Source organism: Lonchura striata, chromosome 7, assembly GCF_046129695.1.
Source record: "Lonchura striata isolate bLonStr1 chromosome 7, bLonStr1.mat, whole genome shotgun sequence".
Lineage (NCBI taxonomy): Eukaryota > Metazoa > Chordata > Aves > Passeriformes > Estrildidae > Lonchura > Lonchura striata.
The window spans coordinates 22309680-22333099 of NC_134609.1; the positions used below are offsets into that span (position 1 = coordinate 22309680).

Genomic DNA, 23420 nt, shown 5'->3' on the forward strand with positions numbered 1-23420 from the left:
AAATCACAAGGTCCATGACTCCCTTGACCTTCCTGTCCCTGCAGAAGCAGTTCTGCCCAAACGCGGCACAGGGAGAGCGCACGGGATGCCCTGTCCTGGTTTGGGCTGTTCCCATTGGAGCTGCTTGCCACTGACATCCCCCCACAGCTGCTGGAGGAGCTGAAACTTCCTTCTTCCAACTAAATCTCCACTGTTTCCTCAAGCCCCTGCTCCCCACTCACCCCACATCAGGGGCACCTCAGCACAGCTGCCCTGAGCACGTGCCTGGCATGGCAGCTCCAACAGCCAGTGTGCAGTCACAAGAGAACACTCCTCCACTGAGGGACACGATGGGAGGTTAAATTAAGTTCTTACAGACCCTCTAAAAGGAAGAAATTACATTTTAGGACATAACCTAAAATATCCTGCTCCTTCTGAAAGTACTTTTATGTTCCCCAAGGAGAGAAAGTACAGTACTAAGTAAAAGTGTTATTGTGTTACCAGCACTGAGAATTAGGGATTAAGGGCTCTTACATTAACTGTTGTTTGATTTAAGATACAGCCAGAAAAAAATTCCAAGTGGCACAAAAATCATTTTACTGCATCAACTTTTATATGCATTGAAAATTCCAAAATAATTACTTTATCACCCAGTGCTGCCATTTGAATTGGAATCAAGGTCCATTTTCATTTAACACAGAAATGTCAATTAGAGCTGCGGGAGTCATTGATTTTTTGGTTTGCTGGCCAGGTATAAAAAAATAATTGAGGAAAAAAAGCACCTCATGTCAGTCTTAATTTTTTTTCCTCCTTGGAAATGTAAACGTCAATGCAGCTTTGCATCTGGATGAACAGGATCCAGTACACACAGCTTTTAGGATAACAGCAGTTACCTAAATATAGACAAAAACAGTTTGAGATGCTGTGCAATTCCCATACCTGGACATCAGGCAGGACACAGTTCCCACAGGACGCCCTTACTCTGTGAAGCAGCAGCCAGAGGTAATGCCATCTCAGGTGTCCAGCACACGGAGTCAAGGTTTTTGTAGCACCGGATCATTTCAAAATGTAGAATATAAGAATCGGAAACCTGTTCAAAAAATGTTGCCTGATTCAAAACAAAAAATGCTGCATTTAAACTTTCATGATTTGGGCTTGTTGAGAGCTATTTCTCAGGAGCCTTGGAATCAAAGGAAAATCAATATGAACCTACAAAATGCTCTGGCCAAGCTACAGTAGCATTTTCCAGAGAAAGAAGTTTTTAATGGGGCAGCTTCACTCCCCTCGCTGGAGCTCTGCACGACGCGAGGGCTGTATTCACTCTGCCGTGCTATGAAAGGCCCAGAGGATGTGAGATTGTCCAAGGCCAATGCTGACCTTGCAGCCCTTCATATGTAAAGCTGTGTCACAACTGAATAGGTCTCTAACCCCTCCAGAATGAATTAAGGACTTCTGACCTCCTTGCTTCCCCCTCTGGACTGACTTCACCATGGTCACCACGTTAGGGAAATACAAACATCTTTTCTGAAGCCAGGAGGAAAGGGAGAAACCCATTTTCTATTACAAAGTACTGTATGAAGAAGATTGAAAGCTATAACCCGATTGCTTCACACACTTTATAGCCTCTCGATGTTGCATGAATGCCAGCTGCAACCGTCAGAGCTCTTCCATTATTCTCCTTAATCTCCCCTTGTGATGGAATTTGCATATCCCACCTGTCAGTGACAGAAGCTCCTCACCATCTCCCAAACTCTTTCACAGAGGCCAGCACCACACAATGACAAGCCTTTCTTCCAGTCCTCACAGATTCTCTTTCACTTACTGCTTTCTCTCAGAGCACAGTCTTCTTATTAACAATTTCCCATGTATACTATTTCATATTCTGTATATGAAAAGCCTGTGTTTCATCCAGTCAAGAAATATATCTAGAGATGGACTGCAACACAGAAGAAAGGAATACTATGGCTGTTGAGTCATTTTTTGAAAATATAAACACACACACACAAGAAAATAAATACCAAAAAAGCCTCGAGACCTCTGGTTAAAGGAATAAAGTCCTACTCCGTTACAGGAAATTTAGAGGAGGTTTCATATCTAGAATGGATGTGAAGTATTTTATTATCCAACAGTACCAAATATAATCAAGAAAACAAAAATTTGAAACCAGGGACTATTAGCAATATTTTAATTTGATTTGATTTTTTTTTATTGTGGTTTAATTCCCATTATTGTTTCCTCACTTTTTATCCAGCCCTTCCAAAATATATTCTCGATAGCTCTAGCAAGAGATAAGCCTGAAACAATCCCAGCATCCGGTGCATTATACTCTTAATACTATTATATATTCTTGTAATGTGTACATAATACAGACTCCATCTCACTGAATTATATTAATGCCAATCCTCCTTGCATGAATCTTTTTTGGCAGCTGTTTTCAGCACCATAGGAATCAATCTCAATACGAAAAAACTGACACTGGGGTCATTCCTCACTGTGGGTCTCACTGAGCATCTGGCTCTGGGCTCCACATCCACATTCATTACCTTAAAATTCCTCCTTTGTAATGATTCAATTGCCACGGGAGGAAGGGAGTGATGGGCTATCGCAGCATCATACCACAAAATGCTGGTCACTCATGGGATGATGCTGGCACCCCTGAGAGTTTTACTCTGGAGCCACAGCTCTGCCAACAAGAAAAAAGCAGTGGCTATCGACTATATCCTCTTGCATGAACATGACATTTGGGCAAAGTCTCCAAGTGAGATGTGAAAAAAAAACATTTTGATTACAGTCCCCCATTCTAGACTGAACAGAACACTGGCAATTTAAGGTATTTTGGCCATGCCTTTACTGCCTCACTTGTAAAAAACAATATATTTGTTATAATCTTCATTCATCAAAAACAAAAATCAGATTGAAATTTGAGTTCTTGGCAACCTGACTCTTAGAAATTCAGAGTTCACTCTCTACAACCTGTTGTACAAGCAGATACAGAAAGATGAGTGCTTGCTTGATTTAGCAAACCAGAGGCTGAAAGGGAATATCATCACTGCCTTAAAATAACTCCAGGGAATGTAAGTGCCAGGGAGGGAAAATAACTTCAATTAAAAGGAACATATACAAATGAAAAAAAATTAATCTAAATTGCCCAATGGCAACATTAGAACAGAAATCCGAGAAGTTTCCAATAGTCACAAGAAAAAGGCTTGGAACAGCCACCCAAAAAGGAGGAATGCAACAGAAGGGTGAAGAATAGAAGGATGACAGACCCTCAGCTGTTTGTACGTGTTTGTAGTTTGATCAGTCATGGCTGTCGGATGCATTTGCATGTGCCATTCTTGAAATTCCTCATTTACATTCCTCATTTACCATCAAAGTTGGTCTGAACACTTCAGCTGAAAACCCAACAACAGTTCATTCACAATTACTTTGTCCAGGACAAAAATAGAGTGCATTGGAAATATACAGGTCCATCGTTATTCTGCCTTACCTGTGCCCAGTTTGTCCTGTCAGTAACAATAAATAATATCTTGCAAGCAATACCTAATGCAGTTTTATCTTGCCTAAAAGCTCTCCCATAAGAGACCTAACTCTTCCCCTGCTGTCTGTTGTAATCACCTGACAAGAGCAATGATGACCTTGCAGGCTTCATCCTGCACTGGACCCTTCAGCTGTATCAATCTTCTGCTGTGGGTGGAATATAAAACCTGTCTGGCTGTGGTTGTTTTGCATCCACTCCCAGCTCCACCTCTGTGTCTCCATCAGTCTGCTGAGGATCTGCTGCTGCAGAGGACCTATGAGGAGCTCAGCTTTGTCTTTCCAACCATGTCAATCACAGAAGCTTGAACCAGCTCTTTAAAGGTATCATGCCCACGTAAAAGTCAATCCCTGGGTATAAAGCCAAGTACATGCTTAAATTCTCTGCCACACAATTTGAGATCCACACCAATGTCCAGCTCGTGAGAGCACTTTGTCCAATGCAAGGCAACAGTAAACTGCTATTATAATAAATGACTGTGAAACCCATGCTGCTTTCTTTCACAGCACCACGTTATAGCACCGGCTGTAGCACCAAGGCACTCAGTCAATCTCTTTTACCTTTCAACCACCTCCAATTTTTTTTTTCTCTTTCTCCAGAATACTTTCAAATTAACAAATAAGACACTGATCTTGCTCCAAGCCAACTTAGGACAGAAGCAGTCTTCATTTTTTGTAAGCTCTGAAAAGCATCTCTATCCCAAAAGCTCATTATGGACATCACCTAGAGACTTGGTTCTCTCCATTAAAGCCAGGTCTCTCTTTTAGCTCCATAAATCTCTGCTAGCTCTTTTCCCCTACTCCATAGCATGGTATTAAGGGAGCTACAGAGACTCCAAACCTACAGTGTCAGGACACACCACAACAGCAACACGTTTGGTATCTCCATGAGCTAGGAAACCTGCCAACTTCCACACCATTGATGACAATTCACAGTGGTGCAAAAAGGCAGAGATCTCACTTGTGTATCTTGCAGCAGAGATTTGAGAAAGATTTCAGGACCTATGAATCTTTACGACAGCTTTATAGGGGCCAGTGGAAAGATGCTCAGGATGCAACAATGCAGGTAAGTACTGCCAGAACCTATTTACAGGCTCTTATTATATCATCAAACTGATTTCAGGCAGGGTGCTGGCTTGGGCCAGTTAACACCTTCTTGGATCATCCCAGACAGTCCAGCACTCAGTGCAAAGACCCTTTTTAGCAGCCACTTTTGCTGCAGCCACTCTTCTCTGTCTTGCAGACTGAAAGAGCTCAGGATTGTGGAGATGCAGGACAGCTTTGTGTGGCCTCACACACCTCCACTGGAGTCAGAAAAACCCTGAGGCTCACCTGTATTTTAATGTAACACTGGATACATTCCCGATTTAATTCTCATCAGTCATTTGACAAGCCAGTCTTGCTACACCTATGCTCTCCTCCGGGGAACTCCTGCTGACTCCATAAGTGAAACAAGGTACACAGGAGAGATTAGAGAATATGTGAACTGTGTCATTACAGATAAGCAAAGCATGCTTCAAGTGTATGGCTATGAATGTGGATCTGGAGAGTAAGCTGTACAGAGAGTACCTAAAATCCTAAAATAACCAAATGAGCCAAAATAAGCACTGATCTAAAACAATTTATGTTGATGGAGTTAAACTTGGACAACTTGTACTATTATTTATTATTCTTACTGTACCTGTGGCTTAGTGAATTCAGAGCAAAATGCCATCAGTTCAGTGGTGCACACACTCAAAATCACAGCCAAACCTGAGAGAGGCTGCAAACACCCAGAACAATCCCACAGTGTAGAATTCAGGAGTTCTTTCAGGAGTTCTTTCTCCACCACAGCAGCATTGCAATTATATCTACACTGCTACCAAAATAAGGATAAAAGGAACCACAGTGAGGCTGACAGGATAAGGTACACTGCAATACAAAAACTTCATGGTGACAATGCTTTAATTTTCCAGTTTTTCCACCTAACAGGATTTCAAATATTTTGAACTTTGTTTTTGTTTTTCCTGTCCTCACACAGATACTGCAAACTATGATCTTCTTCACACTGCCCCTCTGCCAGGGCAAAAGGCAAAAGTTGTTTGACAGCAGCACTTCCAGAGCGCACAAGAATGAAAACGAGAAGAGGTGTGTTGCATCCCCATGCCACAGCATGGAAACTCCAGCAGGAATCCAGCAGCTGCTGCTGTTGGAGTGCAGACAGGGCACTGGGGTTACAGCATCCTCACAAGCAGCACGTTGGGATCCTCTGCAACCTCCATGCATGCAAAACTACATATGCTATATGTACCCTAAAGGAAGTGTTTCACCCCGAGCCCATCCCACTCCCAACTCCAGCACTGATGGGAACTCAGAACTTCCACACACTGACAATGGGTCGGTGCCACTTTGGGTTTCCTCTGAACACACACCGGTGCTTCAGCTGAGCCTGGACAAGCCTGCTGTGCATCCAATTCCTGCTGGGGCCCAGCTTCAGTCTGTGTTGTGAGGTGGCTGCAAGCACAGCACGAAACAGAACAGCACTGCCATAGCTCCCGCAGTGAAGGAGGGAGCATAATATCCCTGTACACGGTGCAACCTGCAGCTCTTCAGGAAGGACAGTCACAAAATGTTTCCCCACAGCTGCCTGAAAACATTTGTAACCAACACACTCAGAAAGTAAATCAGTCCCTGACAACAGCAGCCCATACTACCACAGTAGCCAGAAACATACACAAATATATGTGTATCTAAACACATATATAACAACAGATGTGTCTTGAGAAATGTACAGGTGAAACATAATGGCAGTGATGGACCAGAGAAACTGCTGCCTGCTGGATGACTTTTTATATCAGAATCTTTTTTTTTTTTTTTAGCAAATGGGTCACTTGAAACCAGTGTCAGTCTCAATCCAATTTGTATGAACAGACTTCAGTTCCTACAAGGCAGCTTCTGTTCACACAACTATTTAAGAATAGTCTAGCTGAGTTGTGAAGAAAGGGGAAAGTCCTTCAAAATGGAAATGACAACTATTCCCCTGTCAATTAATTGATTAAAAACTTCCTGATGAGACCATAAAACCATGTCCCAATTAACTAGGGCTGAACCCCACAGTGAGGTCCTTACGACATCTGCTGCAATTCTAAATTGAGTAGCTCAGTACAATCTATACCAAAAGGAATTCATAATGACTAGACTATAATTTCAAAATGTTATCAGTCTCCTAGTACTGAAAGCTGAGAGAGAGGCCAAAGATTTCTGCCAAGCAGACAGAAACCTGGCATTACAGTTGCAGACACCTTAGAGGAGAGCCTGAGTCCCTGTTTCTCCTGGGAACTTGTATGGGCAATGTAGCCACGTAGTGGTGGCATCCCTTTCTCTCTCATTAGCATTCTGTTTGGTGTCCCTAAGAGGCAAAGTTGGAGAATCCAGACAGACAGATCCCTCCACATCTGCTGGTCCACAAGCAGAGTTAAGGGCAGGCAGAGAGCACTCCAAGAAATTTACCCTTGCCTTCCCTGGGCCTCAGCCCTCAGCTGCAGGTACGATGGCAGCAGAGGCTTGAGGGATACAGTGCCCAAGTTAACCTGCTAAGTTTGATGTCATGACTGTGGCTCCAGCCTGGAAATCAGTTGCCTACTTCTCTGGGCAGTTCTGTTCTGCTTGGCTTAAGTCAGAGCTGTTCTGATGCTATTCCTGAGACACATGCAGGCTATGAGGAAGAAACAAAACTCTCCTGTTTAACACCTTGCTGGCAAGAGGCAGAAAGCAGCTTTATCCCCTACAGAGAGACACTTCACAGGCAAAGTCCTGAAGCCCTCCTGCATCTGCAGATCAGCAGGGCTTGGGGACGAGCCCTTGGGCTGACGTGGGCCTCCACAGCTGGCAGGAGGAGAAGCAGCAGCAGAGGGGCTTTCCCTGGGCATCCTTCCAGATGAGCCTCCCAGGCTGCCGTGAGGATGCGAAGCCGCATCCCCCGAGAGGGACCGACCCTTCCTGTCGCGCCGCGGGCGGCGGCAGCGCTGGATCCCGCTCTGCTCCGGGCCGAGCGACAAGGGGGCCGGGAGGGGGATGTGCTCAGCGGGCGGGCGGGTAGCGGAAAGTTTTTCTACTCCACAAGAATGGCCCTTTTGAAGCCCTTCTGCCCCACTGCACACTGCTAAGCGAAGCCAATCCCCGGCGCCCGGAGGCGCAAAATGCCCTTAGAAGAAAAACCCAGCATCCCCACCCCCGATTACACACACACCGGGGGTGGGGGGGGGGGGAGAAAAAGGAGAGGGGAGAAACGAGGAAAGCGCGGAGGAGCCGCCCCGCCCGCGGTACTCACGCTGCTGTTGTGGCCGGACCAGTGCACCATGGCCTGGTTGTGCGCCGAGTCTCCGGCCAGGGCGAAGGTGGTGCTGGCCAGCCGCAGCTCCTCCAGCCCGAAGCGGGCGGCGCCGCCGTCCCCCGGCTCCCGCCCCGCGGCACCGCCCGGGCCCGGGCCCGGCCCCGCCGAGCCCCGCGGGCTGCGGCCCCGGCGCCGCCGCGCCGCGCCCGGCCGGCCGCCCGCCCCGCCGGAGCCCCGGAGCCGGGGGTCCCCGGCCGCAGCCGCTCGGGGACGGCGCTGCCCGGCCACTTTCTCTGGCTCCCTCGTCACTCGCCGTGTGTCCCAGCCGCTGGATTTCATCCCCGGGGCAGGAGCGACGGTCGCTTGCTGCCCGGCATCCTCCGTGCCGGCCTCTTGCCCTCTCTCACCTCCCTTCTCCCCGAGGAATCTCCTTTGCTCCTTTTCTCCTCTGTCGGTCCTCAAGTGCATCAGTAATCCCTGCTGCGGCTGCTGCTGCGGCTGCACCTGGGAACGGCAGGATCTGCAAGTTATTTCTGCACCGGTAAAGCCGTAAGTGAAGAGGAAAAGCCATGTCCAGTACAGGAGAGCAATGTGCCAGGCTGGGTACCAGCCAGCAACTTTTTCCATCGCCGCCGACTGCTGATGAGTGCGAGGGAGAAAGAGCAAGGAGAGCGCAGGAGCGAGGGAGCCGGGCGCTGCCGATTCAGCCGCCGCGGGGTAAACACGGCGAGAACTCCACGTAAAGTTTCAGACTCTTCTGTGCTAGATGCAGCCGAGGGGTAGAGGAGACTACTTTCTTCTTACCTCTTTTTTTTCCTCCTCTTGTTTCCTTTATCTTCTTTTGCACTTTTTCCTTTTGTCTCTTTTTCCTCCGTCTTTTTTCTTTTTTTTTTTTTTTTTTCTCCCAAGACTGGTGTTGCTGATGAGGCTTGTGATGGAAGGCAAAGCCACAACCACACGGGGGAGGAGCTGATTTGAAATCAGAGAGAGAGGGAGAGAGAGAGGAGCAAATCGTGGCTGGTGATTTCTCCCGGCTGCCTCTGTGGAAGTCACAGCTCGCTCCTCTCCCGCTCGCTCTCTCTCTGCTCCCTCTCACTTCGCCGCTTCTGCATCACACTCCTCCCGCCAGGACGCCCCGTGCCTGTGCCGTGAGTGGCTGGTTACTCACTCCCCCTCTCACACACACTCCAACGACGGACTTAGCCCAACTTTCAAACTCGTATCATCCGATCCCTTCCTCCCGTGTGCTTCCCATCAATTCAATTCAATTCCCTACAGCCTGCTCCCCAGCATACTGAAACCTCCGCACATCGACTGGAAGCAGATGTGCAAAGTGGAGGAAGAGTACATGCGTGTGTGTATAGTCTTCCCAGAGGAAATGCTGTAATTAGAATAATTAAGTAGCCTTAAAGGTCTGAGCAGGCTCTGAAATAACCCTTTCTTTCTCCCTCCTCCCGTGGCTGGCGTGAGTGCACTGGAGTTGCTCTGAATAGGCACCTGTGCTTGCTTTCACAGAGGGGAAGTCGCATTTCTACCCCTCTGTACCCTCCTCCGCTTGTGCTTCACTGGTGCTGTCGTTTACAGTAGCTGCCGATGCTTAAATAAATCACTCATGCACAGCAGAGATGTACCCACATAAATGCTGATGGAGACAGCGACAAGCTTTCGGCAATGAAGTGACAGCACTTGGTGGAGAGGGAGATTCCCCTCCAGTGCTTTATCAGCAATAAAAAAACAAAAAAAAAAAAAACAAAAAAAAAAAAAAAAAAAAAAAAAAAAAAAAACCAACCTTGTTGCTTTAGCTGTCTGTCACGCTTTTAGGACCAGCAGTGTCTCCGGCAGGAGCTGTGCTCCTGTCTCAGTATGTGCCCTCCCCGCAGGGGGAGCGGTGACCCTGGTGGCCGGAGGAGCTCACCGAGCGCTGCCTGCAGAGCCTGGTGTCTGCTGGCCACGGGAGCTGCTGTCCCTGACCACAGACAGCACCGCTGGCTACTGCCTGCACAGCAGGACTGAACCCCGAGCTTTGACAGGCACTTCCAAATGCCCACAGCCATGAAAACTACAGGGAATTCAATGCTGTTCCACTGGAATTGTATTCTATCCCCGTCTGCCTACTCTCGCTCATTCCCATTTGATTTACGGGAGAGTTTATTTTTTAATTAATATTTTTAACATTTCCTTCCTGACATGGAAAACCTTATTGATTTTTTTTTTTTTTTTGGCAGAGCATTTCAGAAAACGATTTACAGATTTGTTCCTTATTCTTCTAGAGATTTCACTCAAATGCTCACTGGTGACACGTCTTGGGATATTAACACAGGACCAGAGGTGAAGGGAGACTCACAGTAATTCAGGCTGGGCATAACTTCATGCTGCTTACAACAATGATGGATTGTCTGCAATGTAACCACCTGACCTCAGCTAAATCTAGCAATTAACTGCATACCTGTTTCCACATCTCCCAGCTAAATGGTTACTATTAGTTACAGCCTGTCGGGTAATAACAATCATTAACACTCACACTTAAACAGCTCCTTTCCTTCACTAAGCCCAAAACTCCTCACAAAGGCCATTTTTGTTGTATAAATGGAGGAAATTGAGTCACAGCATGATCAGCAAAGTAGTAATGATTGACAGTGGAACTACCTTATTATCATCCCAATCCTTTACCTTCTATACAACAGATTGACCAGGTGGATCTATCCCAGAGGATCAACTAAAAAGTGTCACCTTCCAGCACAAGTCTCTTAAGGGGACTTTAATCTAAAGGAATGAAATTCAGAGATGAGTAGGTGAGACAGAAAAAGAGCTTGGAAGAAAGAAATTAGTAAGAGGTCAGGGGAAGTTTCTCTTGGGATTGTAATAGAGATTTGCATGCCAATGAATGGCTAAGGCTAACAGAGAAACAATAGAGCTGTCTCATTTGGGCAGATGATTATCTCTGGATTGTGATGAGTGGCCATCGAGTGATAGGTGCCTGGTGGTGCACACCTTATGCAGTGTGAACACACTACACCTGCAGAGCTCTTCAGCAAATGCACAAGAATCATTTGGGTTATGGAGAGAAAATACTGGATCCAACCTGAGGACCACAGACACATTCTCCAGCATAGTCCTTGTTGTGGGTGGATACAGGACAGACACATACAGTATGAGCCTTCCCCTGAGCCCTCTTTTCAGGAATTATCAGTTTAGGAGATTCTAACAATGGCAAAAACTGTACCTGATCCCTTACTTTTAATAAGTAATAATGTAGTAGGTCTTTTAATGGACCTGTCTACCCATAATTTGTCTAATCTGTATTTATACTCTTGGTGTTTGAGGCAAGCTGTGGTAGTCAAACTTACAGTCTGATTATGTGTACTTTTGAATACTCATGGTCTGCACTTATCTGAGAGAGACATTTTAAATCGCTGAATCTATTCTTGCTGCCAGGCATCTTTTGCCACAGATGATGTGATGATTGAGCCGTCAGAGATAAGGAACCGAGTCTTTGGCACAAAAGAATAATCCGCTGTCCTTTGATGTAAGGGATAGCTTTCTCAGTTGGGAACAGGGACCGAGTTCTCAGACAAAAAGAAGCTGCTGTGATGTGGCTGAACTCCATGGCTGTGCCCAGGAGACAGGAAAGGCTGCATTGTTTGGTACCCAGACCTGAGGCACCACCTGATCTGGTATTTCAATACCACATGTGCAGCTCTAACATCTGGTGAGATGTTTTCCATGAGAGCTGCTACACTACCTGGTCAGAAGACTGTTCTGATTCACACGTCCAGTATTGCCTGGGGAGAGGGGATATGAGCGAGCTGTGGGAGCCATGGAACAGGAGGCAGGTGTAAAACATGATACCATGAGAGCAAATTAAAATTGCAAGTTTTAGCTGGCCTCTTCAGCCTCTGCCTTTGCCAGGATGAACAGTGGCTGGGGGTTTTCCTGTGCACCAGGAGGAACTGCCTCAAAGACAGAGATCTGCACACACACAAGAGTATTGGGGGAGTTTCTTGCTTCTGGGTTCAGGAAGAATAAGCTGGAATCTAGTGAAAGGAGTAGATGCCATTTATGTTGCAGTGGAGCAAGCATCTTCCTCAGGATTTATATAGCCTTGAGAAGAAAAGCAGGAACAGCTTGAAACACGGATGAGTACACAAATCTTCACTTGGGACTGGGCAGGTTCTGAGACAGGTGGAAATATGGGCTTGGTCAAGGACATAAATCCTTATGACAGTGATTGCAATAATCTGCCATCTGCAGGAATCCTTTCCCCTGGAGTGTTTCATACTCGCAATCAGAGACTACTTGTGAAAAATGTGGTCCTGAGAGACTTCCTGGCTCCACAGTATTCCTCTCCTGAAACATGCTAGACGATGCACCCTGTGTGATGGAAGCACCTCAGGGACTATGCCAACACTGCCTGTACTGTGATGGAGTAGGAAGGGAGAAAAAGGAATGAAAGAGGATACAGAGAAGGAAACAGAATTGGGTGGGCTTAACCAGCTGACTTTTTAATATAAGGCAGGAGCATAATATAGCCTTTTGTGAATCTGAATGTCTTTTAGGCAAAGGAGTATAATCTTTCCCAAGTAAATATTTGTATAATCAGGATTTGTGAATCTACACTCATTTTAAATAATGAGTTTTCTCAGAGAATACTGTGTAATGAAGGGAGACCAAGAAGAACACTGCTCCATTGATTCCTATCAAGCCATGATGAGTGATGAATACTTTAGTTTGACGTTACACATAATTCCCTCAAACGGAATCTGTGTTAAAAAAAAATACAAATCAGGATACAACAGGTCTTGTTGCAGTTTTCCTTAGGGGGAAAGAAATTACTTACAGCTGTAAATATCACAAAAAGCTGAGTGTTTTTGTCTTGTTTTGTTTTTCTAAATAGGGTTTGGATGCCTCATTCTTTAAATAAAATAGGGACTAATTATATATATATATGTATATATATATATATTATATATATATAAATCAAACCAACTAATTAATTATATATCAATGAGTGCTTCTTGTTTCACTGAACAAATGGAAATTATTTAGCCATATGGCTTATTTTGTAGCAATAGATAGGTAATTGTTACATAGGTATTATAAATAAAATAGTATATTACATAGGTGTTATAAATAAATGTATTATAAGCAAATCCTGTTACATATATTGGGGCAATGCATTTGACAAAAAGTGACCAAAATATTTGAAAAAAATCTGTAACTGGAAGAAAACCTCTATGTTCTTTCCACTAAGTTTCATTTCCTTTCCTCAGACTATTTTTGGAAAGGTGATTGAACTATTTATTTTTGACACTAATAATTCCTCTAAATTAATTAACATGAAATCTCTCCTTTGTTATTACACACAATCAAATGCCAAACCAGTGCTATCCTAAAATTAGGCTGGTGTAGCTTTTAACAAGAACTCCTATTCATCTGCAAATGTGTTGCGATTTTGCTTTAGTTGCCATAAATATTAACAGCGAGGCCTTTTTGTTCTTGTACTCCCTCTTGCTGCAGCCTGTTGCAAAGACTGAGGTTTAAAGTAATCTTAAGAAAAGAGCAAGAATTTGACACTTTATGACTTAAAGAGCCATTTTGCTTGCTAAATCCTCAGGTGGGGAGTTCATACATTCATTTATCTGGCTAGGAGGCTGGGTGGTGAGCAGATTCAATCAGTGTGATTGCCTCCAAGTACAGGAAGGTGCTCAGCACCAGCACCTGGTTGCAGTTTTCCTCAAATCCTATTTATATTGAAATATCTAGTCATGCTTACTAGCCAGCAGCTCTCTCTGAAGAAGTAAGACTTGTCTGGATTTTCTCTTCTGGAAGTTCTCTTACATAATTCCTCTGTTTCACTTCCATTTCTGGATCCAGAGCATTTTTACACCATCCAACCAACCACAAATGACCAGCAAACCCCACACTCATGGTACAGGGTCTGCATTTTACTCTCTGGGTTCAGACCTCCTTCCTGCAGATATTTCCTGGGCCAGCTGTGCCCAGGTGATAAACCAAAGGTGGATTTGCTCTGGGAGGAAGGGACCATGTTACCCTCTGCAAAGAAGCTCCTACTCCCACTCAGGTGCTGAAGCAATACTCACGTGGCTGCATAACTACCATATGCTGGTGTTGAATCCAGCACTCTTTGCCACAGTCCTGGCACTGAATACTGGTTCTTCTCTTGTGACATCTGCTCCTCTGTGCTGGCCTTGAATTTCACTGTTGCAGTGATCATCTCCCCTTGTGATCTGGACACATCAATCCATTGCTGCCCTGTGCTCCTGAGTTCTGCTCCCCCATCAGGGATTACCATGGGATTTAGGAGCAAAAAAAAACCCACAGGCTGCAGAGGACAGTGGATGAGAAAATCTGCTGCTTGAAATTCCCAGCTGACATTCTCTCTTGATCAGCTTTTGCAGCCTGAGAAACCTGGAAAGCTGCCCTGAAAAGCTGGTCTTAGATTCTGCTGGGTTTCATAGTTGGTTGAGTGTAAAGTAGACTTCCAAGAACTGCACTTACATCAGGATTGCACATATTCAACTGGTGCTCTGAGCTTGCAGCTGAGGAGAAAACTGAGCTGGAGCTCACAGATAGAATGAGCTGTATTGTAGCATCTTTGAAACTAGTAAACATTGGCAAAAGGAGGAAGCCTGAGGTGTATCTTGTAGTCAACTCATTCACCACTGCCAATATGAATGGTAACCACAGGGATGACCCAGCAGTTATCACATTTCATCCTGACTGTTTTAAAGCAATCCCATAATACCCAGAAGGTCTTTACCATCAATAACTACAATGTATGCTGTGAACACTTCCAACCACATGAAAGGCAATAATGCAACCAGGAAAAATGAGAATGAGTTTAGCAATTCATGCTTGACCAACCTGATGGTCTACAGCTATGAAACAGCTGACTGCCTTAACAGGGGCTCCAACACAGTGCCATGGTAAACTGAGGATTATGGGCAAGTTTTAGCAATTGGCAGAGCTGTGGAAGTTGGTTGCATTGCAAGTGTCAGTGACTGAGAATCAACTGACTAGAAAACTTCTGGGGTTTGCATTGGGGTTTCTCTTTGCAAATAAGGCAAACTGCATATTCTAATGTAATGCTACTGCCAAATAAAAGTTGGGGACTGTTGTGCTCTAACATCCTAAATTTGGCCATGCTAGAAAAACTGGCCATTACCTGACTCTCTCTGTTGTTCCTGTGGGAATGTATCTAGACTATATCTGACTCTCAGCATGTTTCTTTCTCTTCTTTTTGTTGTGTGGAGATGCAAACTGCAAACTTTCCTTTCTCTGACCAACAGAGGGTCTTTGCAGCTATTCACAATCATTTGCAAGTGGCTTACCTGTGTCCACTGAGTCCTTCCTTTTCATTCCATCCTCTTCTAGTTCTTTCCAGTTCCTCAGGAGAACCATGGCTGCTGGATGCCTCTGATTGTCTTACAACCTTGCAAATCTGCAATTTGAAGCAAACTGATCAAGTGCAGATAATAGTTTCCTGTGGACAATAAATATCAGTCAGAGCCTGATTAGCCTTCCACAGAGTCAGGATATTTCTGTAACATAAATCTTAAAAGCCCAAAAGGAATAAAAATAATTTGTATTTTCTTCCTTTTTCAGAGAATACCGAACTTCAGTTGTCACTGGGTAAGTTCACCTGACATTCTCTCAGCTCTGGGTTTATCTGCATTGACAGGACAATAAAAATTCTTGTCTATCACTCTACCGCCGCCACCTTTGGCTTCTGCACTTGGTTGTGGAAGAATTTAATGGAGGTAAGAGAATAATGATGAAGAGAAAAGGATTACAAACTTAATGGTCTGTGAATGGTGTTTATAGTTTGTCATCCTTACAGATGGTGTTTTCTTGCTTGTGCACCTTGCTTGATTTCTCTTAGCCAGAAGTGTTGATGAAGTAGAAGTTCAAAATACAACTAAAGATAAAATTCCTAATAGAAGAAAGAAACCTTTTTACTTTAAACTACCCTTTTACTGCAAGAAAAGTAAAAAATATATGAAAAAAATGACAACCCTTGAGGCTGATGGAAGATGTGTGCTTGCTCATTGACAGTATTTTATTTCAGAACTGAAAAAATGACCAGAAAAAAATTTCTGTGAGGCAACTCTGTCCTGCTTCACTGATGCATCATTTCTTAAGTCATGGTCAGAAATCCTTTTCTGGAGACAGTTACATCACTCACGGGTCAACCAGCAGAGCTTTCCATACACACATTGCCATGGTGCACAATCAGAAGAGGAGGATCTGGTCATCAGTTAAACCTGTTCTCATTAATTCAGCCATTTCTTCCTAAAACAAGGCAGAGGATATTCACATGAATTTTGCTGCTAGCTGATAATCAGTGCAGACATCCACATCTGAGCAGCACAGTGCATAGTTAGAGACACCTTCCCTATTGGGACATCTGTTTGGGAAGTTAATGTTTTCATAGGATCCATCTGGCAAGGATCCAAGGCAGATGAAGCAAGGGAAGCTTCCTCTCACCTTTTCTCCCTCCAGCCTGGCAGCTCCTTCAGCAGCTCTGTGGCATCCAGCTATGATTTTGTAGCCTGGTGGGCCAGGGAGAGATACACCCTGTAAGGAATGAAGAGGAAACAGTCATGAGAGCTTGTCAGTCCTACCTTTGGTGAGAAACTTCCAGAAGGAAGGAATGGGCACTGGAAAATCAGGAGAAAATGCAAAGGAAATCTGTATTTCTTTGCTGTTAATCTTTACATGAAGAATCGTGTAGTGAATTTCGGGCTCCTGACGTCGTAAATTTATATTGACATTCTTCCTTTGTTTTATTTCTTTAAAAAAATAAGAAAAAATAACTAGTCCTCTTAACTGTGGAGAACAGTATAAAGACAAAGCTCCTATTTGCTGTAAATGTAATCTGAAGTGTTCCAACACAAAAAAACCAAGCCAAAGCACTAAAATTGAAATATTCCACTTGAGCATTCCAAAAAGGGTTTCTCTTTCTTTTTTTTTTTTTTTTTCTGTTTTAAAAATAGTCTCTGGAGCTATTTTTGTCAGCCACAAAGTTTTTGTTTTAATATGTATATTTAAAACAAATAAGTTTATCTGTAGATACATAAAAGGGAAACAAAAAAAATTTTTCTAGCTGGACAATCTGTTACAATCACCTTGAAATTAATATCAGATTTCTGAATCTCTTTGGACCCTTTTTTAAACTCAATTTGTCATAGAATTTTTAAAAATCAGTTATTCATCTGATTTAAATTAATTGATATGTTTTCCAGAGCACCTTGCAACATAAAAATAATTTATTTCCATAAGTTTGGTACTAGATTTTTTCTTGCCCACACCTCTTAGCAATTTATATGGGACATCTGTGGATACAGCACCTGAAAGATAAAAGCTCATATACAAATATTTGTTTCTGGTAAACAGGACACTGATAATGTAATTTTAGGGTTGAACTTGATATTAGGTATAAAAGGACTCTATAAAATAATTTCAAAATAATTAAAAATTAAGTCAGATTTTTATCAAAACCTTGAACAAAAAAGAGAAAGAAATCCTCTCATCATCAATAAAAAACCCTTTCATCTAGAAAAATGAGATTTATTAAATAAGGGTGATGAAAAAACAATAACTCTGTCAGTTTAATACATGTATACACACACAAAGGTCAATAAATAGCCCAAGTAATGGAAGGAAGTCATAAGCAATGCTTCTGCTGATTTCATTGCAAGTATTTCCTGAGATTACATTTTTTTTTGTGAGCATTGTTGCTTGGAAAGCTCTGTGTTTTTAATATCTATTCTCACATCAAGAAAGCTTAGGGGGAAAACTCAATTTGCATGTATTTTCATGCAATTAATAATAATTCAGGGTTTGTGCTTTTCTTATGCCAAAACCGTGCCCTCCAACCATGTATATTAGTCCAAGTCTGAATCACTCTGATTTTCTCCTCTGTTTGAAACAATGTTTGTTCAAAAGATATGAAGTGTGCTTCTCTTTTGTCTTCATTCAATCCAGAGTAGTCTTTAACATTTTTATCCAGACTCCTGGATATTCTGTTTTAAAATGGCTTCAATTTTCCAGTCTGACCAAGTCTCCATGTGCATTTTATTTCCTTTATGCCTGATTGCAATCAGTGGGAGCCTTGTCATTGATTTCCACGGAATTTGGATCAAGTTCGTTTGCAGCATAACAGATATGTTTGCTGTCATGGAATAAGGCAGCTCTCAGGGCAGCAGCATCCAGGGAACTTGAGAGAACAAGGAATAAATTCAGGGTCTCTGATCTTGCTTGGGAGGAATTTAAGCAAATCCTGGTTTATTAGTGGTGACTGCCCTAAATAACATCTTGAGTGTCGGCCTTTTAACTGCAGTAAAAGCTTATTTTCTCACTCAGGCTCTCCCAGTAGTCAGCTCATTTTAATATTTTGTATGAAGCCTCTGTCTTCTGCAAGGTTTCCCTCTCATGATTTCAAATACTCATTGACACACTGGGCATTTTGGTGTTTTCAGCATCTGTTTACTCTTTGAGGTTCAAATTCTGTCTTTTATAGTTTGGTTCTCTTTTCACTTTCCAAAAGAGGTAAAAAATTAAAAAACAAGGCATGGGACCTAGACTGCTTTTTTTGTTTTGTTTTGTTTTGTTTTGTTTTGTTTTGTTTTGTTTTGTCATGTAAGTGCATCATTCTGCACAATCTTATTTCGTCTTTGTTGTTGTTTTTGCCAGAGAATATAATTATCGTGATTAGTGGGTGGCCAACAAAGTTTTAATTAGATCCAGAGGGATTTGAGCAGGACTATGTATTAAAAAAAATGCAAAACAACGTTGCTAGAATTATTGTTTTTTATGTTGCGAGGCATCCTCTGTAAAATATGGCATTGCCTCTTTGCATTTCCAGTTCTGCCCTCTCTTCTCCTGCCTTGCTCTTTCCCTTGGTTCTCAGGGAGTGGGGAGCTGGCATTAACATCCTCACACTGAGCCAACCCTGCCAAGCTGTCGCTGCAAGAAAATGTCCAGCAGCTCAGCCCCTGCCAAGCAGAGCCATTGATCCTCCAGCTTGTGCCAGTTCAAAGGAGCACAGGATGCATATCCAGCTTTGTGGAAGGGCTGACAAGTGATTTGGGGCAGGCGATTGGCATGGACATCAGTGAGCAGCACTAAAAGCAGGGAGAGGACTGCACTCAGGAGATCTTTCTGGCTGGTTATAGTTATTAGATTTTGACTGGAAAAGGGCTGTTTTTTATTTATTCAGTAATCTAAAAATATCTTGGTAATGTATTAACCTGAACAGGGGGAGGGGGACAAAAAACCCACGCATATTGATTTTCTAAAAGCAGCAGGAATGCTGTTATTTTCCAATTAACGTTCAGCATTAGAGAACAATCCAGCTGGAAAGCACCAACTAAGCAATTCCAAGCTTTTTGCTTTCTGCATTTTTACTAGTGATATTTTTTTCATTTAACTTCTTAAAAAAGAAAGACCCTTATAACAATTTAGGCCATTTCTTTGGCTAATGGGGATTAACTTCTTGTGGGCTGCAGTGGTGTGGCTATAGAATAACTATGGTATGAATCCAACTGTTCCTGCTGAATCAGAAGGCATGTTCATCTAATAAAGGTTGACCTTGCTCCAATACTGGATGAAAATGTGAGACAAACCATCTGAATGCAATATTCGTGATAAGGAAGCTTTTCTATGAAACTCAGAGCAGGTCTGGGTTTCTGGTGAGACTGGTGATGAGTTCTAGTCTGATTTTGGCTGAGTCACCCTTTTATTTCCACTTCTCTTTTTATTCTGTCTGGTAGAGTGTGCATGGCTCTTCCTTCCTACAGCTTAGCATACTCAAGGCTCACTAGATTCAACAGCAAACAATGAGTAAAAATGACAGCTTCACACGCAGCCCCTTCAAGTCCTCTTTAGTGGCCACAGAGTGCATTTTCACAGCTGAATGCTGTGACCAGGAGCAGCCTCCACCACAAACCCAACAGGCAGCTCAGGGCCACACCACTGGCTCTCCACTGGATGCTGCAACTCATGTTGTGCACCCAAAACAACAAGCACTGATAACAGGGAAGCAGACTGGAGGCAGGGAAATTGCCACTTTCTGAGTGAACACGTGCACGCACAGGTCAACATGCGTTGCATAAATTGAGATCCTTACTTTTTAAACAGGTTTCTGAGGTTCTATCTGAGTTTTCAAGTTTTCTATGCTTCTTGAATTTTTATCTTACTCTCTTGCAAGTTGCCCTTTTCAAATTATTAACTTGTGCAAGGGTGAATTCTACTGAGTTTAAGCAACAACAGAGTTGTCTGGCCAACAGCATATGCTGTATTTCCATGTAATTTGTTCCTTTTTTCTCAAATGCTCCGGGGAATCTGGCTGCAGCAAGTCCATATTGGAACTGGTAAACAAGTTGTGGAAGTAAGTGTTGAAACAGAATTCAGCTTTTGTACATCTTGGACTTGGCAAAGCATTTGAAAAAACTACAAGCACCCATTACTACTATACTGAGACAGAAATTTTGCCAGATATTTCTTCCTCAGTTTTGCATAAATTTCAGTATATATGTTCTTATTTAGCAAATATTTATTTAGCTATCACTGTAGTTTTCCTTTAAGAGTCTAGGAAGAGCCCAGGGAGAGTGACAAAACCACCAGCTTTTGCTGAGGAATGATGTACCCCGCAGCCATACTGTGTGTTTAGAGTCTAGAGACAAATTTTAGGGCCTGGATTTATTTATAGTGTTTAATAGATGCTTTGATAATTATTTGCATGGGAGTGGAAAACAAATTCTCCAGATTAGAACCCATAAAGAAAGCTTGTTTGGATTAGCATGATCAACCAAAAGCATCCATTTGATTCTTGGTGTATATATATAATTTACTGAGCTGCAAAATAAACACACTCTACTGTTCCTCTCTTGAAGGCTCCAGCTTCAAATTTCATTACTTTAAAAATGTATTTCTATTAGATAGGTCTCTTAATATTCAGCAGAATCAAGTTTTAAGAAATAAAAGATAAAATAAAAAATAAAATCAAGTACAGTTTCTGTTTCCTGAAGAACCTTTTTTAAACATAAAGTTTCAATTGGATGAAAATTGTTTTTCCACCTGTTGGATGCCAGCAGAATCATATGACAAGTTGGGGGTTTTTAATGAGCTTTGAAGGCATAATCAACCCCTGCTCTTATGAGTACTGCTGTAATCACATCATGACCTGCTCTGTCTCCCCCTGTCCTGCTTGCAGTTCATCACCACCTCTAAGGAAAATAGGTCTGTTCCTCATTATTACACAAGGGGACAAAGACTAGATAAGGAAAGGAGGAAATTTATCAGGTAAACAGAAACATCATCCAGAACAAGAGAGAGAAGCAGAGCACAGACTCCCTCTGCTCATAAAGTACTGAAAATAGTCACAAGCAGCCTGGGGAAAAAAAAACCAAACTTGTGACAAAGGCTGGGGGTTTCATGGCACAGAGGTCCCATGGGGTTATTATAGAAAGACAGGCAGTGACCTGGTGACACCAGCATTAGAGCTTTTCTTTATTCAACCAGGACACTTCTGTGATCTTCCTGCCTTACTTGAAATGGATAAAGCCCATGCTTTTGTAGAGGATTTCAAGATGGCTTCTTTCTGACTTTGAAGAAGGTAAAAATAAGGAATTCTTTGGTGGTTTTCCATTGTTGGACTGCTTTTTCTGAGGGAAAAAAAAAAAGAAAAAAACCAAAACAAACAAACAAAAAACCCCAACAAAAACCTGAGGTGTTTGGGAAATCATTTTATAGTGTTGGAGTGGTTCTTTTTATTCAGGAATTTATGGTTTTTGCTGTCAAAATCCTGACACTATAAGAACAGAATTAAATATGAGTATATTTCTTCTGTGTGTGATATGCCAAAGCCACAAATAATCACACATCTGTAAGGAACGCATTTGCTGCCCACATAGAACTTTACTACCAGCTATTCCACTTCTCAAGGATAGGTCCTTATAAAACAAACAGTGTGCCTGAGCATCATCATGAAGTACCATTTTTTCAATTTCTTATTGTGCTTCCAAACAGAACATTGAACAAAGACCACAGCCCCTTCCTATAAAAAGTTACAGTCCAAGTTATCCAAGTGTTAAGAGAATTTAACCTGTACACAGAGGAGTTGAAAGCCATCCAACACTAAATCAGTGTAAATTACATGACTGGAACAAAACTTCACATCAAAAAAATTGCAGGATTAAGCCTACAGATTACATTGTTAGTGTTGGTTGCCTTCAAAAGTCAACAGTCATCCCCTCTTCCTCCACTGAGCATTTAGACAGTAAAACACCTGAGAAAGGTGCTGCTTTGAAGGTTTACACTCTCTCCTGAAGCTTGGTTCTCTTTCTATGAGCCCTGAAGAACTGTTTTGGTCCTCAGCTATGAATTACCCTTGCAGAGTAAATTTCTTATGTAAGAACAGCTGCATAGGTTATGGTTCCTAACAGTGACATGAGAGTACTTTGTGTCACTTGAAGGGCCATTGAAAACTCTCATGAAATAGTGACATTTCAAAGCAGACTTATTTTGTAGAAATCTGAAATAACTTCAACTGATTTTACATCTCATCAAAACTCAAAGAACAGATACTCTGACTGCTGAAATCTGTCTCACTATTTTATTATTTCTTAACAGTGTTATAGTAGTTTTGACAAACCACTATATAGATGTTAAAATAGGGGTTTTTCTTATCAAAATGCATATTGAGATAGAGGAAAAGTTTTATGCTTGTAGAAAATTACATACAATCTTCATGTGCACGCTCTGAATCCTCAGTTGGAATAATAACCTGAAAATGAGATAAATTTCACTCATTTGCTCATGTATGCAAATTAGGCACAGAGCACCTGAACTGAAATTATGAACTGACAATATGGTAGAAGTTGCTCAAAATATTAATATATTTATGGAGAATTTAGAGAGCCTGGAAAAGCTGTCAAGAGAATGCCTGCAGTGTTGCTTCCTTATGACCATATCAGGTAATTTGTCACCATTTCAGCTACATCCTGTTCACAGCAATGCTCCTTGAAAGTGCTAACATAGAATTCTCAAAAAGACTGCTGTCTGCCTTCCTGGGTTCCTCAACTACTGTCTCAAGGGCTGATGGTGCATCACGCTGGAGAAAAGTGATGAACAGAAAGGTGTCATTGCTCTGACTGCATGCAAGTTCATGTCCAGCTCACACTCCGCCACCTTCCTCCAGGTTCATTTCCAAGATTGTATTTGTTATTTTCTTCTGTTCTCTCCTGTCCTGGCCTCTTCCTCACAGCAATAAAGTTTAAGGCTGTGGCCTGGGTGAAGGAGTGACTTGATGAGCTGGATGAATGCTCATCTTGTTAATTACCCCGTGGCACTGCAGATGCCAAGGAAGGAAGATAAGCCTTGGACAGTTCTGCAGTAATTCTTCCTCAGAACCCTCTCTAATCTCCAGTGCTTTGCAGCTCAAGGACTGCCCAGACCAAACACGATTCATGTTTGTATTTGCGAATAAATTTCCCTCCATGAATTTCTTGAATCTGGTTGAATCTGCAAACTACATATCCCCAGTGTCCTGAAGCAAAGAATTTCATAG

At 42.7% G+C, this 23420-nt stretch overlaps 1 protein-coding gene across 3 annotated transcripts in view; it reads right to left on the bottom strand.

Annotated features, from left to right (window-relative positions):
- LOC110473608 (VPS10 domain-containing receptor SorCS1) overlaps nucleotides 1-9476 on the bottom strand; it is a 259139-nt gene extending 249663 nt beyond the window's left edge. For 2 of the 3 annotated variants that reach the window (XM_077784683.1, XM_077784682.1), the window contains exon 1: nucleotides 7826-7974. In XM_077784683.1, coding sequence (XP_077640809.1) covers nucleotides 7826-7855 — 30 coding nt within the window. In that variant the 5' untranslated portion in view covers nucleotides 7856-7974. Of the gene's footprint in view, nucleotides 1-7825 lie in introns of all 3 variants that reach the window. The other variant, XM_031505274.2, reaches the window with a different exon arrangement.
- Between the last annotated feature and the right edge of the window lie 13944 nt (nucleotides 9477-23420).